Consider the following 17,423-nt stretch of genomic DNA (forward strand, 5'->3'; position numbering starts at 1 on the left):
GTTACTTTGGCATAATTTCAGCAACTACAGCAATACATTTATTAAATTAATACAAGTGTCTGTACACTCACTTCTGTGTCACATCACATTTCATCCAAAGTTGCTGGGGCATAATTTCAGATATGACAGCTATAATTTCATCCAAACAGTATTCAAATGTGGATTCAAAACAATTATGCTACAGTATTATAACAATCTCAGCAGGTGAAATCTTGTTTTGAAAGAATTTTTACATTTTGTCTGTGTACTCCTGTGTCACATCACATTTCAGAAAGTTGTTGCTGTGACATAATTTCAGCAACTACAGCAATAATTTCATGGTAACAATAGTCATGTGGGGATTTAAAACACTATTTTTATAGTATTAAATCAATATTAGCAGAAGAAATCTTGTTTTGAAAGAATTTGTACATTTTGTCTGTACACTCACTCCTGTGTCACATCACATTTCAGTAAGTTGTTGGTGTGACATAATTTCAGCAACTACAGCAATAGTTTCATCATAACAATAGTCATGTGGGGATTTAGAACACTAATTTTATAGTATTAAATCAATATTAGCAGAAGAAATCTTGTTTTGAAAGAATTTTTACATTTTGTCTGTACACTCACTCCTGTGTCACATCACATTTCAGAAAGTTGTTGCTGTGGCATAATTTCAGTAACTACAGTAATAATTTAATCATAACAATATTACTGTGAGTATTTAAAATAATTTCCAACTCCAGGAGAAACCAGGAAAGTAGTGAAACCAGACATGTGAAGAACTTGGTTGTATTTTGTACACAACAAACAGAACACAAACCGAACACTTCTATGTCCGCTTCACTCACTTTCCCCGCCTGTCATTGAAACAGTTGATAGAAATCTCTCAGTTACACGGACAACTTTACAAAACCAGTTTATTTCCTATCTCAGCGCTTGGTAGACGAGGGCCTTCTTGATGGCTGTCATGTCGACGTCCTCCCCGCTGATCAGACTCATGGACGTAGTGTAGTCAGATGACGGCCACCCAGCACTAAACATGGGGACAAGAGGTTCCCGGAACACCACATCATACTTGACAAGAACAATCCCCCTGTCCAAGTCAGTGAAGGCCACTCTCCCCCTCCCCACATCCAGCACCACGCCATAGTGAAGGGTGGCCTGTGTGCCGCTAGTGGGGGACATGGTGTTCTGGTGATACTCGCCCCGCTCCCCCTTCCGATACACCGTGCTACAGATACTCTCCCCGTGTCTGCCACATCTCCCTACACTGACACACCAGGAGCGACGCTGTAGAGAAACCCACGGCTCACTGTCCACCTGTCCTGCCTCAACCACCCCCATCTCCAGGACATACCACGACACTCCCCTCACCACGCGCACCCAGGTCTTTGTCTCCCAGTATGTTGGTGTGGTGGGGTGGGTGAGGGTGGAGGGGGGTGGAGGAAGGGGGATGGGGGAGCTACAGGTCCCTATGTACTTCTGTAGCCTGTTCCACCCCTCATCCCGTGTGTCGGGCGGCGAGTTGACCAGCTCACCGTCTGTAGTTACGTGACACCAGTCTGTGTTGGCCCGAGCCGCGTCCAGGTGACGTTTATGACCTGGAAATAAACATTGTGTTTGTTGTGTAGCAAGTTTATTTCACTGTTTGTTACAAACTGAGACACAGAAAGAGATTTACTGAAAATATCGGCTGATTGTTTGTTTGTCTCCAAGCAGCGCGCTGAATGTTCGTCTGTGTTTTTCATCAGTACAGAATATCTCCCACAACTGCGCTATATTAGCGCGCTAATTACAATGTAAAACTATTACTACGAGAATTCAAAATGCATTTCATTAAGAAACAAATAGAATAATTCACAGAAATAGGCAATGTAAAAGAATTTTTGATACATTATTTATTTACCCCCATTGTGCAGATATCTGCCAGACGTGTGTTGTGCGTGGACGATGTTCGTGTATGAAATACGATCTCAGTGAGTGAATTTCCCAACAAAAGTGTTTGTGTGTGGATTCTCAATGAATCTTTCACAAAGCATGATAAAAATAAACCGAAAAGTATCGTGTTTTAGGACATTTTTTACATTTTTGTGTTCAACATACACCGCATGAACAGGTATATTCTCTGTCCGCTTCAGTCACTTTCACCGTTACACCGTCACAGTCTGTGTGTCGCGGAATGTTTACAAGCGCTGGTCAGTGATTGATGTCGTCAACAACGTCAGCTTTCTGATTATTCCACTGTATACTGAATAAGATTCATGATTGTATAATTGTACTTACACAAGAATTGGTATAGAGATTCAGTGAACACCCCGAACAATACGAGAAGGAAGTTAAATATAACACATTTGTGACGTAGTTGTATTGTTTAAACGTGCCATGGAGATCTGAATAGGTTGTGTGTAATTAACAAATTAAATATTTTCAAATACATTTGTATGATCTTTCAGACTTAGAAAATAACAGGCATACTATAACGGTATTTATGCTAAAGTAGTTAAACAACCCTATATTGTTCAGGGCTATATTTCTAATTAGCCCCATCAGTATGTTCTCAAAATTCTCTTTCAGGATCCAACAAAAGAGCCTTGTACAGATCAACAGAAAGATTACTTTTCACAAACCGACAGTTACTCGTTTGTTCTCAGGATCTATCTAACATTCAAACTGCTTCTGTATACTTTACCCAACTTCCTCCGATGGAAATCAAAATCAAGAATAAATGTAAACTTTCACGCCCTTGAGATACTTGTAACAGGCAATGTTATTAGGAAATATGTTGGCTAATACTTAATGTCCGTTTCAGTAACTACACATTAGATTAAAGTAGAAAGGTCCTCGCCTGGAGTGGGGTGTATCTTTCAGTACACCAACAACAGCTGTACAGCTGTACTGGCTGAGGTTTTAGTGTCAATATTACACATTCAGTGTGAGAACGCGAAACACCAGTTTCACCGCACGACCGTTCGAGGCTGGACTGGTGGCAAGTAATAGTGTTATAAGCTAAACATGCATCTCCAAAACCTGAGAAACATATTACAAAGTCAACATTTAAATTGATGGTTACAGCTTTAACACGATGGAGAAAGAAAGTCGCCATGTCGGCGCAAACAAGCAGGAAATCAATAGGGCGATGACAGTTGCAGGGTATTTCGGGATAGGTTCGTTGTTGTTGTCGACAGTTAATCAATAGACATCTTTCATCGGTTCGTAGGTTCATGGTCAAATATTGTTCTTAATCAACTAAAATGGTCCATGATGACATGTGACAAAGAAAGGTCAGTCCCGAACGCTTTCAAATGATACCGCCACCGTTAGGAAAAGGGAGCGCTGTTTTGCAGTCTATCAGGTCGAATCCCGATCGTTCTTAGTTCCCCACTCAGTGACGAGCCTGGCCGACCTGATCCTGTCGCGTATTGATAGATGGAGTGAGAGTATGTAAAACTAATGTGAGTATAAAGCTGGTGTTGCGTTTCTTTATTATACGAGTAGGGGCGGTTGGATGACAATTCGGAGTAAATGTCGATCGACCAATCACTCCTTGACTGAGATAACCCCATGCTGACAAGGCGAGCTGCAAAGCCATGGCTTAACTGACCATGATGACAAGGAACAAAACGTTTAGGTAACAGCAGTTGGGTCTCACTTGACGATCTAACGCATTTACCACAACAGTGATGGATCCAGAGACAGATTTGACTCAACACTAGCTCAGACATAAACGCGTTTAAAATATACATGTTATACATATAAAAAATAATCTAGCTGTTGAATACGATATCCTGAGACCCTCCACTCACTCACTCACGCACTCCTGGAAATACTTACATGAGATAGGTGCAGGCCTGCATTCCAGTCCAACAATATATACAGTGCTTCCAAAATCTGAAAGATAAATGTTAAATATATTTATACCTTGTTTATATATTTTCTGTTTTCATAGGGTCAAAGTTTGCATTCATCAGCAACTAAAAAGAAGTAACCGATAAGCATATCTTCAACTTGTTACGTGAGCCTTGCAGTTAAATATTAAAATTAATCATGTTTTCACGATTGCGACAATCCGGGGTTTAATATCTCCGTATATTTACCTCTTGAACAGTTACATGACTCACCACGACTGTTGCAGAAGCGCTTAGCTTTTTGTGTTAAATTAGGCCCTGCATGATACTGTATGATACTATACGATACTGCATACTGTTTTGGCTATTCAACAATTAGCAATAGGATAGCCAACTGGATTTCACATTCTTCACTGACCGAGAACAATTGAGTTTGATTCCCAAAGTCCATTCCTAATCATGGCGTGTGAGTATGACGATAATAATATTAAAACAAATCAACACGACATACACGTAAATATATGTTTCAAACTTTCATATGAAAGAATTATTCAAGGTATATTTTGGTTTTCAACACTCCTAGAATGTAAAGCTATATACATCTCCAAACCTTTTTCCAAGGAGTCATTCTTTGCTGTCAGATACGCGAGTTGCTGCTCTCCTCCCGCCATCACCTAGAAGATAAAGAAGACGACGTCAAGACGTTCAGAGCCAGTGAGAAACTTCACAAAGAGTCATACCATTCAAGATTGTACTTCATCAAACACCAACCGCCCTGACCATGTCCTGAATCACCTGATTTGATTCTGTATTGAATCAGGCCAATAAACGACTGGCCGTAAGACACCGGTGATCCAAATATATGCGATGAAGAATGGAAGGTCTAAAGTACATAAACAATAGGATTCATGGGTCAGTTGATGCAATGGTAATAATGAATCAGTTTGTCCGCTTATTGGCACAAAACTAAATCTGCATTTGGAAAAAATGTCAAATTTATTCAATAATATTTCAAATAAATGTTATTTTATCTTTCTAACATCTAATTTACATAATGTTATAACTCATTTTAATATAGTTTCTAAGGACTTCAGAATCTAAAGCTGTCATTTTCTCCATTTCGTTGTCTATCCTTTTCAAACCATAGGCAGTAATAACTGCCATGATTGGTAAACAAGACAATTACCACGAAGATTTAAAGTCCACAATTTTTTTTTTCTATTTCCGACTTTACCTTTTTACATGAAATAAAAGCGACAAAAGCCTTCCGCATGAATAAGAAATCTCTTCCAATACCAGAATCGAGTTTACAATTCCGACCATTTCATAAGCATGCCTCCATGTTCCCTTTCATCCCCATTTATACCTTCAATGTAAGTGTAGTTAAATCTCTGTCCTTTAGGGAGCCCAGCTGGTACTTCCTCAACTGATGCATCAGACCTGTAGGTATGCAGGGACTGTGACACCCATCTGTAGACACAACATAGAACTTGTTATTGACAGTACATAGTGATACATGTATAGGACGTTTATACCTTTGGCAAATCACATCCAATTGAAGCCACATTTTACTAACTAGAAGATAACTTAGTTTTAGTTGTAATACATACCAAGTCAGTTATAAAACTTATTCAGTGCTGTGACAATAATCAGTTCATACCTTTCACAGTGTATTGACCTTCCCCTTTCACTCCAGCCAGTTTTGATGTTGTGTTGGGGAACTGTAATTAGGTAGGCGACATTGAAACAAATACAAAGGTAATTATTATAGGGCTGGTTTTGTTATCACAAAAGACACTTCCAGCACATCGTACACATTTTTATATCTGTGCATTCTCTGGTCTTTGTGTCACGCTTTTCCACTTGGAATCGTGTAGTTTTAATTTCATGACAAAATTAAACACGAAGTCTATGATGTTACTAATGATAATGAGTGAGTAAATATGGCCTATCTCCCCTTTGAGCAGTATTTCAGTTATATTACAGCATGTCAGGTTGGTGTAGGAAGTGTGCTCGAGCAGGTCTTAGACGTTTTTCTGTTTGGTGAAACCCACGAACACAGGTATTGCGCTGACAAACCAAGAAACTGATTATGAATGAAGTGACATCGGTTGAGTCAACTATTTGAAATAGGTTGCTGATCAAATAAGCTGTATCAATCAGTGGTTATTATTGTGTTGTGAAACCTCTGATTAACCATTTTAAAAATGTTGAATATGTGGCACTTGTGTGGCAGATAGCTGTAAACATATTTCTACCAACAGTTGACAGTACTCATCACTTTAAAACACAGCAAAACTGACACCTTTGCCTGAAACAACTTTATTATTAGTAATAAAATTATAGGACAGTCACTAAACCACAAGCCACTTGTAACTCAGTTGGTATCTCAATATGACCATAACCTGTTCTCCTTAAAGACAGTTCTCCTTCGAGAGAGCTATATCTTGTAAAACAACTTTGAACTACATTATGTACATTGCATTTAGATAACACTGATGATTGACTGTGATACCAACGCTTGTTATTTTTCTAACATCACCCATGAGGTGAGTTGACTTTGTGTCACCGTAATCCGCCATGGCGGACACCATGATATAGTTGACATATTTCTTACTGCATCGTAAAACAACAGACAAACTGAACAATACATGTGAGCATGTGTATGAACTGATTGAAGCACCTTAAAAGACTGTTATAACTGTCACCTTTCGCTTTGAGTCTTTCGTGAATACTGTCCTTTGCCTGTGTTTAATTCTTCTTGGCAAGGTGCTTTCATCTTGGTCTTTTTGAAGGGAACTGCTAACACCGTACAGACCTGGTAGCTCCACATTAAATAGGGATAGGACATCCGGGTACCTCATCAAGTCGTCAACAGCGTTCTGCCATCCAACTGGGGGATACAAAATATTTTACATCTAACTTGTGTGACTATCTCAATCGTAAATTTCGTTATATTATCAGACATTCGTTTTCTCTAAGTTATGCCAATGTTAGAGTAACACTTAAGATCGGACGCATTTTGTGAAATACCACTTTAATATACCCACCGCCAAAAGACGCGAATACCATAGTATTAGTTAATAGATGGAGACTTACTCATATTCAAGAGATATCTGATTGGTTCGATGCACAAACGAACATACTGTTATGTTGTGTGAACCGACGCTCATGAAGGCATCATATGTGACGGTAAAGATCCATGGCTCGAGATGCACCATTTGTCTCGTGCAGGATTAGGTGTAAAGTTGGGAAATCATATGCAGGATATTGTGTTAGAATAAAGTCACGCTGCGGTAACACTTGACTTTTGTTAGTTTTGTCATTAATTGGTACACACTGGGAAATCTCATCTTAACGTACATACATCTCTATATGTTTTTATGGTTTGCGTCCCTTTTGGCGGCGAGTCGATATAAGCATAAGTCAATTTACACTTGCCGTGTGTCCAACCCTCAGTTTGTAGTTTGTCGAGTTGTCTCGTTTTGTAATCTCTGTTCTGAAACCAAAGGAACTGGCAGTAGCAGTGAAAGTAGCATCAGAGTCACCACCCTCACCGTTTCGATCAGGTTATAGTATTAATCTTTCCGCAATTCTCAGTTGAAGATAATGTTAAACTTGTATATGATTTAAAACAGTAAGAAATATTTGCAGTCTGAATAAACGACCAAAGCATATCCTTAGTTAAAGAAGAGAATATATGGATGTCAACTTCTTCATTATGCGGAGCACAACGTTTCGGAGTATATGCTTACTCGATCATCAGGTGAATGAATGCCATGAGGCAGAGAGCATAATATATGTACATGCAGGGACAACACAATTAGGAAGATAACAAAAGGTGGAAACTAACAAGGGAAACCAACAGATGATTGGCACTGATAGGTGATTAGCAATGGACAATGGAAGCCAACACTTCACAGTAATAGCGCTGATGGTATTGAAGCTAGTGCTTAAGTCAATAGATAAGTAATATGGATGCTACCCTTTCTAGTTTGTACCCTTTGTTATTTTCCACCTATTGTTATCTCATTAATTGTGTATCTCTTCCTTATGTGTATCACTTCTAAATGCCTTTCAAAGACCTGATATTCTTAGTTGTTTCGATATTTCTGTATATGAATATGTAAATGGTTACCAATTTTAAACTGTCCAATTCTTCATTTAGAGATTCAATCTCTTGCATTCCTGAAGAGGAAACACATGCATTACTAGAGTACATACAACCGTGAATATGTGTTCACGTGAGTGACTGAATATGTCATGTTTCCTATGCTGAAATTAACACCGACACTACATTTGAGAAATATAGAATGTTGATTTCAATTGTTCGTTAATGATAGCAAAACTAGCTGTTATGGGTTGGTGATATAGATACTTACGACTCTCTGCTTCGCCAACACCTGTGTCCTGGAGCTCCTGCACCTCGCCAACACCTGTGTCCTGGAGCTCCTGCGCCTCGCCAACACCTGTGTCCTGGAGCTCCTGCACCTCGCCAACACCTGTGTCCTGGAGCTCCTGCGCCTCGCCAACACCTGTGTCCTGGAGCTCCTGCACCTCGCCAACACCTGTGTCCTGGAGCTCCTGCACCTCGCCAACACCTGTGTCCTGGAGCTCCTGCGCCTCGCCAAGATCTGTGTCCTGGAGCTCCAGTGCCTCGCGAACATCTGTGTCCTTTAGTTGTCTTGCCTCGTCAACATCTGTGTCCTGGAGCTCCCTTGCCTCGTCAACATCTGTGTCCTGGAGCTCCAATGCCTCGCCCACATCTGTGTCCTGGAGCTCCCTTGCCTCGTCAACATCTGTGTCCTGAAGCTCCAATGCCTCGCCAACATCTGTGTCCTGGAGTTCCAGTGCCTCGCCCACATCTGTGTCCTGGAGTTCCAGTGCCTCGTCAACATCTGTGTCCTGGAGATCCAATGCCTCGCAAACATCTGTGTCCTGGAGCTCCTGCGCCTCGCCAGCATCTGTGTCCTGGAGCTCCTGCGCCTCGCCAGCATCTGTGTCCTGGAGCTCCAGCTTGTCTTCAGTGTGGATATCCTCCAGGGGCTCCTGAAATTAGTTTCAATCTTAAAATGTTTGTTTAACACAGTCCATGTCGAAATGTACCACTATGTAAACTCTGTGCGTAATGAATCGTTTCTCCATGATCAACATCATGTGTGCAACGAATCACGTTAAAAGGCTGGAAAGCCGGATGCAATTCCCCAAAGTTACCCAATGTATGCCCCTTGTCGTAACACGGTGGTACTGGTGTTTGATTCGGCAGAAAATGTTACTGAATATCTTCCTCCCTAAACTAATGCAACTGACAAGTAGATCACTGCTAAACCAAGCTCGAGACCATGCACTTTAAGAGGACAGTCAGGAAGCACACTGAGATAATATCCAAACCATATTGCAGTCTTTTGACAAAACACATCATGGCACCTACCGTTGAAGAAGACACATTTCTTTTATTCTCCCGTGTTACATTGATCGTCTCAGGATCTTAAACAACAATAAATACATACGTTTGTCTTAAACAATAACTGTTCATATTCCACCTTCCTTGTGAAAGAAATCTTTAAAACATCCGTAATTCAATTGAAAGAAGGTGCCAAGGTACTTCTCTAGTTTAGATACACAAAAGAAGACTAACATTGAATGACAGATAATTTCCTTGAAAGCATTGCTATACCGTAGGTTACTTGTGATATTAAATTAGAACGTCACAGTGTCATCATTTTAATGCCTCGAATAGAACCTCTAAACGAATACCTTGTTAGATACGAACATAATTTGAACAGTTCCATTAGATAATAGATATTGCCCATTTGTTTATCCTAGTCTATCAGTCACTAGGCTGAAAGTAGGGAAATCACAGTCATGACAGGTACGTACGCTCCTCTGCATCTACGCCATCTGTGTTCTGTAGCTCCAGTTTATGTTTAGCATCGGTTAGCGTATCCTGAAATGCACGTGCTGTGTTCTGTTGGTTCCAGAACTTAGATTCAGAACTCTGTGACGATTCCTGTAGTTTCTCTTCTCCTTCTGTGGAGGCTGAAATTAAAACTACAAATCGTTAAATGGAACATACACAGGAAGAAAAGTTGTGATTTCGAAACAAAATACAAGGTGTACAAGCTTTGGATAGATCATATATACAAACTGACAATAAGACACTTGCTGGATTTGTACATAGTGCATAGATACAAGTATGTTTATTTCTGTATACACATATATTGTTTATATATGTGTTTCCTTTTCGTTTTGTTATTTGATACTCAACCCGTGAAGATCAGGGATATAATGGGTTTTCAATAACACAGAATTGCTTACTATGCTACCTATGCTTGTCGTAAGAGGCGACTAACGGGCTCGGTTGGTCAGGATCACTGACGTGTTTGATGCATGGCATCGTATCCCAATTGCGTGGATCAATGTTCATGATGTCAACCACTGTATTGTCTGGTCCAGACTCGATTATTTACAGACCGCCGTCATATAGCTGGAATATTGCTGAGTAAGGCGTAAAACAAAAAACAATCAGCAGCAACATAAACTTGATACAATAATAATTTATAAGAATTGGCAGACAAATTAATTCACTGCTGTAAAAGCATTTGACTCTATAAGGTTTATGATACACAAAAAACAAATTTCCAGAATGGCAAAGGCTCTAAAAGTGTACATATTTTTATGAATGTCCGTGGTCAATTTGTTTATATGCGTTCGTACACATAACCAATAATCATTAATGTGAAAGTTCCCTTCCATTAATACCAAAACCAAATTACTAATGCAAATTATCTCCCTTTACTATTTATATACAGATATATCCAGAGATGTATTATTGTGAATGTATTTTGACATTTGTCATCTTTACAAAGTGCTGTATTTTGGATATATAAATCCTTCAAAGAAATATACAACGAAGATACAAGCTTTTATATCAACTCTTTTTCGTCCTGTGTTTGTTGATCCCAGAAAGTGTGCTCATATAAGTAACACAAATTTATGACTTAGAATCTTGGTCACACTTGGTAATGTCATCTAAGACACCAGAGTAGCGTCCCTTAGATTTGGTAGTCCTGTCTTTTGGTTTTATATCTGCATAATTCTAAGAAATGATGGTAATGTCTACTTACCTCTCTCAAGGTAAGCCAGTTTAACGCCTTGATAGACAAGATTGGTTCTGTCCTTTACCATAACCTGGGACAAAGAAACAAACCATCTTAAAAGTGACGCATTAATTGATAATATTTGTACATACCGCATGCCATTTAAACCTAATGTATGCTTCACGAACGTTTAGCCTTAATTATGGTTTGCTGTTTGTATTCTAATATAGACTCGGATTCTTACGGATCGTAAAAGAGGAAAAACACTCTTTTCTTGTTCCACTTTTTCTTGCCATGCAATCAGCTCTGCTTCTTGTACAACCGGGTGTGGTTTACCAATGACAAATGCTGGAAATATTTAAGAAAATAATACATATATGTAACTGTAACAGAACCACAAACAATAAAGCAATTACCTAAACAATACAAATTGTCAGGTATTCAAGTGTATTATCAATAATTTTACCAATTGCAATGGTGGATAATATCTGATCAACTTTATGGTTAATGGTTTATAATGTTTGCAGCTACACAACTTTACACTTTTCATAGAAATTAAATTAATGAAACGTTTTCCAGAATAGCAACGCAGACAGTCATGAGAAAAATCAAATTGATGTAAATTCGACAATCAAATCGATCAAAGTATACTAAAAGGCTGTAAAGTAGAAGTGAAATAACTGCATATCATATTGGCTTTAAACTCATTGCCATTTAACGTATTATTCTATGTGTCCAGAACAAGATAATACATGGTACAAAACGTTTGAAATGCGCAGCTCCTACTAAGAGCAGAGTTGCTTGTACGAGTCCAACTATATAATCAACATGTGTTTATGAATCACTATCTAATAGTGATGATGCCAGGGGTTCGCCTAAAGGTGAGCGTATTCTGCCCCACCGGTGACACCATCACAAACACTTACATTTGTTCAATTGTTCTCTTGAAAGAACGTGAACATATGGTACAAATCGAAATAAGGAATTGCATCGGACATAATATTTGCCACTGATGCGTCAACTTTGGAAACGTTCTCCATTTGTTTGCCATAATACGTTTTGAAAGACTTACTTAAACGAAAAGTTGACTAATGGAAGCTGAAGTCATCCCATAAAAACATGGCAATACTCACATCCCGCATCAGTTAAAGTACTGTTCCTTGTATGTTGACGTGGGTTGTTCTCCAAACAGTCCTTATTTTGGTGAAACTGAAAATACCCAAAAAATTATAAGTGATCCGAAGTCCGAAGAGGATTTTAAATTGTTTGTATTTTATTCATAGTCAAATCTTGTTAAGTTGTATAATTTACAGTATTTACATGTATACACCAAGTATGTGCTCAAACTATGTGACAAACGATAGCAGAGAGTTTTAGCTCCATGTTCTGTTGTTGCAGTGGGGTAATAAAGTGACTTAAAAATATGTTTTTCTTAATAACGTTATTAACTTCAATAAGATCTACTTACAGCAACATGTTGTCTAAGCTTCTCCATCATCAACACCAGCACGTCAAACTCTCCAAGGAGATAGTTCATCCTTCGTCTCCATTGATCTGAACAAGTTTAATGAAGAGATATTTATTATGTGATAAAATGACTGAACATCGGATTCCTCACAACTCATCATCATCATCATCATCATCATCATCATCATCACCAATCACTCTACATACCTAATTTTTTTACGTTTATCATAGACTATTTTATTTCAGAGTTATTTTGATTACTTAAATAAATGTTACCATTGGTTAATACATCCATTAGTTTCTCGATTCTGTCAGTCTCCTGTAAAATCAAATTTGAAATATTTTTGACATCAGTCAACATCAGTAACAGTAACATCAGTGATAAAGCAACGATCATGTTTATGAAATGGAATTGCAGAGATACAAGTTGTCTGGGAGTTAATGTCGTTGATAAGAACTTAAATGTGAGAGAAAAATGTGTCTAAGAAGTTTACAGTGCCATGTACTACATAATAGTAATGACTTGGCCCACTCAGAGCAAATCGTTTACACGTACAGTATCAAAGGTATTTAGTTGATGGAGGTACATGGAGTACATTCCACTGTTATATGTACATTTTCATAATGAAACTATAGTATACATAGATAATCTCACCCGAGTGTCTTTTGATATCAAATATATCAACACGAGTTGATAAAAGTGGAAAAATCCGAGGCTTGCCGAGGATTTTTGCCACTTTTATCAACGAGTGTTGATATATTTGATATCAAAAGACACGAGGGTGAGATTTTATTTATCATCCAACATCATTCTTTCAACTTTTTCAATTTGTAGACAGTAATTAGCAGTGTCTTCAGTGTAAAAAGTACTGCAAACAGCTTCAGTAGCAGAGCCATTAGTGATGTCATTTGATTGTGACGTCATGGTAACCAGTGATGTCACAATGGTCTGCAAAGCATTGTGATGTAATTTCATTGCAGCGATATCTACAGTGTAGATATCGCTTGATCTCATCCAAGCGATATCTCCTGTGGGAGCCAGTTTTGGATGATAAATTACCTTCTCTACCATCCACCTTCTGTACTTAAGCTGCTTGATATCAGTTAGATCTGAAGTTAAAAGGAATGATCTTGCTTATTCAACAAAATTAGTAATAATTAAATATGTTATAACATTAAATAAAATGCGTGCACTATCTAATGTATCACGCCAGGAATATATATCATATGCGTCTTTTGGGGCAAACAGACAACAAGAACATTTTGAGATACATTTTGATGTACTTACAGCTTGCAAATTGCCAATGGTGACGTCTTGTTTCCGGTGTCACACTGTTTGTTTCATCAACAATGTTCACGTATGAGGACAGATCCAGTTTGCTGAGGTCATTCACAGATACCACTGATGCATACGCTGACCTGGAAGTATGATCGATTAAGTCATTGACAGAAACAAACAGAGATAATTAACACAGTCTTGAGTTAGAATGCATACTTTGTTGGGGGTATTTTGATTTAGCTCCTGTGATATCTACAAACCTGAGCCTGTCCCGCTCTTCCCGTGACCTACACACCAGTAGAGTGTCCCCCAACCTGCTCAGTCTCCTGGCCACCTCCAGCATCAGAGTCGTTGCCCCGCTGCCTGGCACACACCGGACGTTGACATCCTTACTGTTGATGTTCTCCACCAGAATGATACATTGTTCTTTGGTGAGAAATCTTATACAGTCATCATTTGCGTCACCAGTATCTCTAAGCACCGACTTTGTCTCAGCAACACCAGCCCAAAACGCTGTCAGGACTCTACCATATCTTCTTGTATTCATTAACAATGAACGCATTGGAACAAAATGAAACGAATCGTCAGTCAAAACCTTCAGGCGAGTTTTGAATGCGACACTATCCTTGAGAGTCGACGTATTGATCACTCCATGTATTGAGTTCACATCTTCATCCATGAATCTAATGAGTTTATGTCTCACTCCTCTAGCCACGGACGTATTGTATACCAACGCTTCCCTTGACTCTTCATCACCATCAACGAGTGACAGGACCATAGTTGGCTTTGTTGGAAAGGCTATGAACACATCACACACGGCATTACTTGGACGAGGTGATGTGGTAAAATCCAGAGCAACTGATAAAGTTTCTGATAAGAACATGAAACATGGCTCAGTCTTTTGGTAGTTTGTATTCTTTACTTCTTCATCAGTTCTGTGATCCGAACCTGAGACAAACGCATGGTTTTCTGCAAGTTCTAAGAGGCGGTCTTTCACGTTTGCCAACGTGGTTCCAAGTTTCAAGGGTTTTATGGTTCGACCTTCTGAAAACAAATAGAAGAAGTAAAAACGGAAACCTTTCAAATTTTGTGACGGAAGTTATGCTCTTTGAGAAATTGTGCACTTTTGTGCACCTGTTGACTGAATTGTACACAAGAATCTATGTATTGCCACAAAGGTACCAGTTACATGCCACTAAACATCTAAAGTAAACTTTTGACATGAAACAAACTCCAAGAATAAGTGTTCATTGCTGTGTCTGATAAACAGTTGACTTGTTTCTGCATGTGTTTGTGACAGGTGCCATCGGTGAGACAGGATACGCTCACCTTTTCGCGAACGCTTGGCTTCATCACTGTTTCATAAACACATGCTTACAAATCGTATAATGCATGATTTCTTATGATTAAGGAAAGATTTTTGTCTGAATAATAATGTTCTGAGATTCATAGTTTACCAATGACTCCCGTGATTAATTGGGAAACTTTTCAACCATAACATTGGCAATACATAAGTCAATATGTTTAAATCAAATTAAATTCAGTTAATTGCTGTGCAATGTCCACAACTATCAATAAACACTTTACTCTTAGTAATTAACATAATTACCTTCAGGAACGAAGTATCTCCTGATCTCGAAGATGCTGTTTCCAATTTGCTTCAGGTCAGGTCGGAAGAAATCGTTTGTTGCCAAGGCAAAGCCGTGCTCCTCATCTTTTGCATTTTGTTTCTGGAACATGGAATGAAAACGTGAAACGTATCCTTAGTATACTACAGTTGTCATTTCGAGAAATTCATTTTGAAGCTGGACACTCTATGATTTTAACCCTTGTGGTAGGATATGTTAAATATACAGTTTGTATGGGAAATATTTACCAGAAAAGTGATAATCATTTAATGCTGTTAACGGGAGGCTAAACATACCAGTAGCTTCCACATTTTGACGAGGATACGTATTGGCCCTGGAAAAGTTAAAATATAACATAAGAGTACATGTAGAACTCTTAGTGTAGAAAAAAGCATACTTTACAAGCAACAGTATGTTCAAGTTAGACATAAGACAATTTATCTTTGCCATAATATATTTCAAAATATGACACTAGAAAGTTTGAAACGTATTACGTCAGGATTTGATCCTCAACATTAATTCCCCAATGATTAGTAAACACGAAAAAAATGTGTGTTTTCATTTTGGTAGAGCTTTTGATTAAAGATTTGAAACATAACATCTAAGATTCTGACTGAAAGATTCTTGACTGATTATTGATTGTGATCACAATTCATGAATTAGAATTTGCTAGGGATTACAACAGGATTTTGAAACGACTGTTTTAAAGAAATTGACCAACATTTTACCAAGAATTACTTATTCTTTACAAGAATAGAAAATATTACCAAACAATGAATGATCAAATGGGATCTTAACCTCCTTCCTTGTCTTCTGTATCAGCTACGTCTATTTTCCCCGTGTGAAAGCATGGAACCATTCATGGATTTCCATCCGCGTGACAGACTTGTTTGTTGGATCATATTTGTAAGCCAATGGTCCCCGTGGATCGTAAAACACTACACCATTCACGTGTTTTACTAAAATATGAATAATGTACTGTTCCTTTGTTTCTGACTTGTGATTTCTAAGTTCATCACTGCAACACGGTTCTGTAACATTTGGCGAGCAAAGAATAAAACGTATGTCTACTGTATGTGTATCCATCACTTTCTTTCCATCAAAGTCACACACAAGAACAGCCTCGCGAATCTTCTGCTTCAATGTATCCTTCAAACAGTCTTGATCATCAACACAAACAGGCTGGAGACGGATTTCTTTAGACTCGTATCCATATTCACTTTTATAAACACATTCCTCTTTGACACCATAGAGGTACGAACCACCATTTTCAAGTTTGCTCAGTGCACTTATGTACTCATTTAGGTTAAGATTCTTAACAATGTAAGCAACTATTTCCTGATCCCCTTTCTTTTGGAGAAAGTGACTTTTCATTTGAATCGACCTGCTTTCCTGTACTCTCACAACATCATTAACAGTATGTATTTCTGTAGGTAGTTTGCGTGAAGTTCCTTCGAATTCTCCTTTTTTGCTGATAAATGTTCGTAGCTCCCATGCAGGAATGTCAACAATGCAGTCATCAAGTGCAACCTTTGTATTAAAGTCAGATGTTGTGACGAAGGAAGAAGCAGTGACATAAAGAGCTAGGAAATCATCGAAATCACAAAGCTTCCTGTGTTCACTCAGCTTTTCCTTCTGGTAAACATCTGTAAATAATTGACCATCATGTATCAAGTCGTGAAGCTTTGTATCCACAAACTCATCGAATGCGCCAGTAAAAGAATCCCCAGGTGCTAGACCAACAAGATGAATCAGTATACATCCAGAGTTGGAGTTGCGCAAGGCAGATACCTTTTCCGACAGCTGGTGGAGTTTACGATCTCTTTTCTCCCTTTTCTTCTTTTTATTGTCGTCCTTTCTCCCTACACCATACAGGTACTTAACATGAATCCCAATAGTCAAGATGTTTTCAGTGGAAGATGCACACTGGAGGAAATTAGAAACTGCTTCATCAGACCGTGGAATATGTTCACTGAAAAGGAAAGACTCGGTAACCTGGTATACAGCCAGTGTATCGGGACCGAAATACAAAACAATCCGTTTAGCATCTTTCTGTTCAGTTCACAACAAATCTATTGTGATAATAATTAATTTTGATAATAACTCACCATACTTGGCT

At 38.6% G+C, this 17,423-nt stretch overlaps 1 protein-coding gene across 1 annotated transcript; it reads right to left on the reverse strand.

The window, feature by feature from the left end:
• Positions 1-542: 542 nt before the first annotated feature.
• LOC139447102 (uncharacterized) lies at positions 543-16,506 on the reverse strand. The gene is given in 23 exon segments (XM_071228269.1): positions 543-1,586; positions 3,817-3,873; positions 4,441-4,504; positions 5,197-5,300; positions 5,491-5,551; positions 6,539-6,723; positions 7,266-7,329; positions 7,969-8,018; positions 8,075-8,082; positions 8,815-8,896; positions 9,258-9,317; positions 9,711-9,869; positions 10,958-11,021; positions 11,175-11,278; positions 12,064-12,139; positions 12,399-12,484; positions 12,674-12,716; positions 13,458-13,507; positions 13,686-13,816; positions 13,937-14,720; positions 15,286-15,406; positions 15,601-15,638; positions 16,103-16,506. Coding segments are annotated over 23 exon segments (3,129 nt in total). The 5' UTR covers positions 16,164-16,506; the 3' UTR covers positions 543-909.
• Between the last annotated feature and the right edge of the window lie 917 nt (positions 16,507-17,423).

The sequence above is a fragment of the Haliotis cracherodii genome, unplaced genomic scaffold, assembly GCF_022045235.1.
Source record: "Haliotis cracherodii isolate W230 unplaced genomic scaffold, xgHalCrac1.p SCAF_7, whole genome shotgun sequence".
Classification (NCBI taxonomy): Eukaryota; Metazoa; Mollusca; class Gastropoda; order Lepetellida; family Haliotidae; genus Haliotis; species Haliotis cracherodii.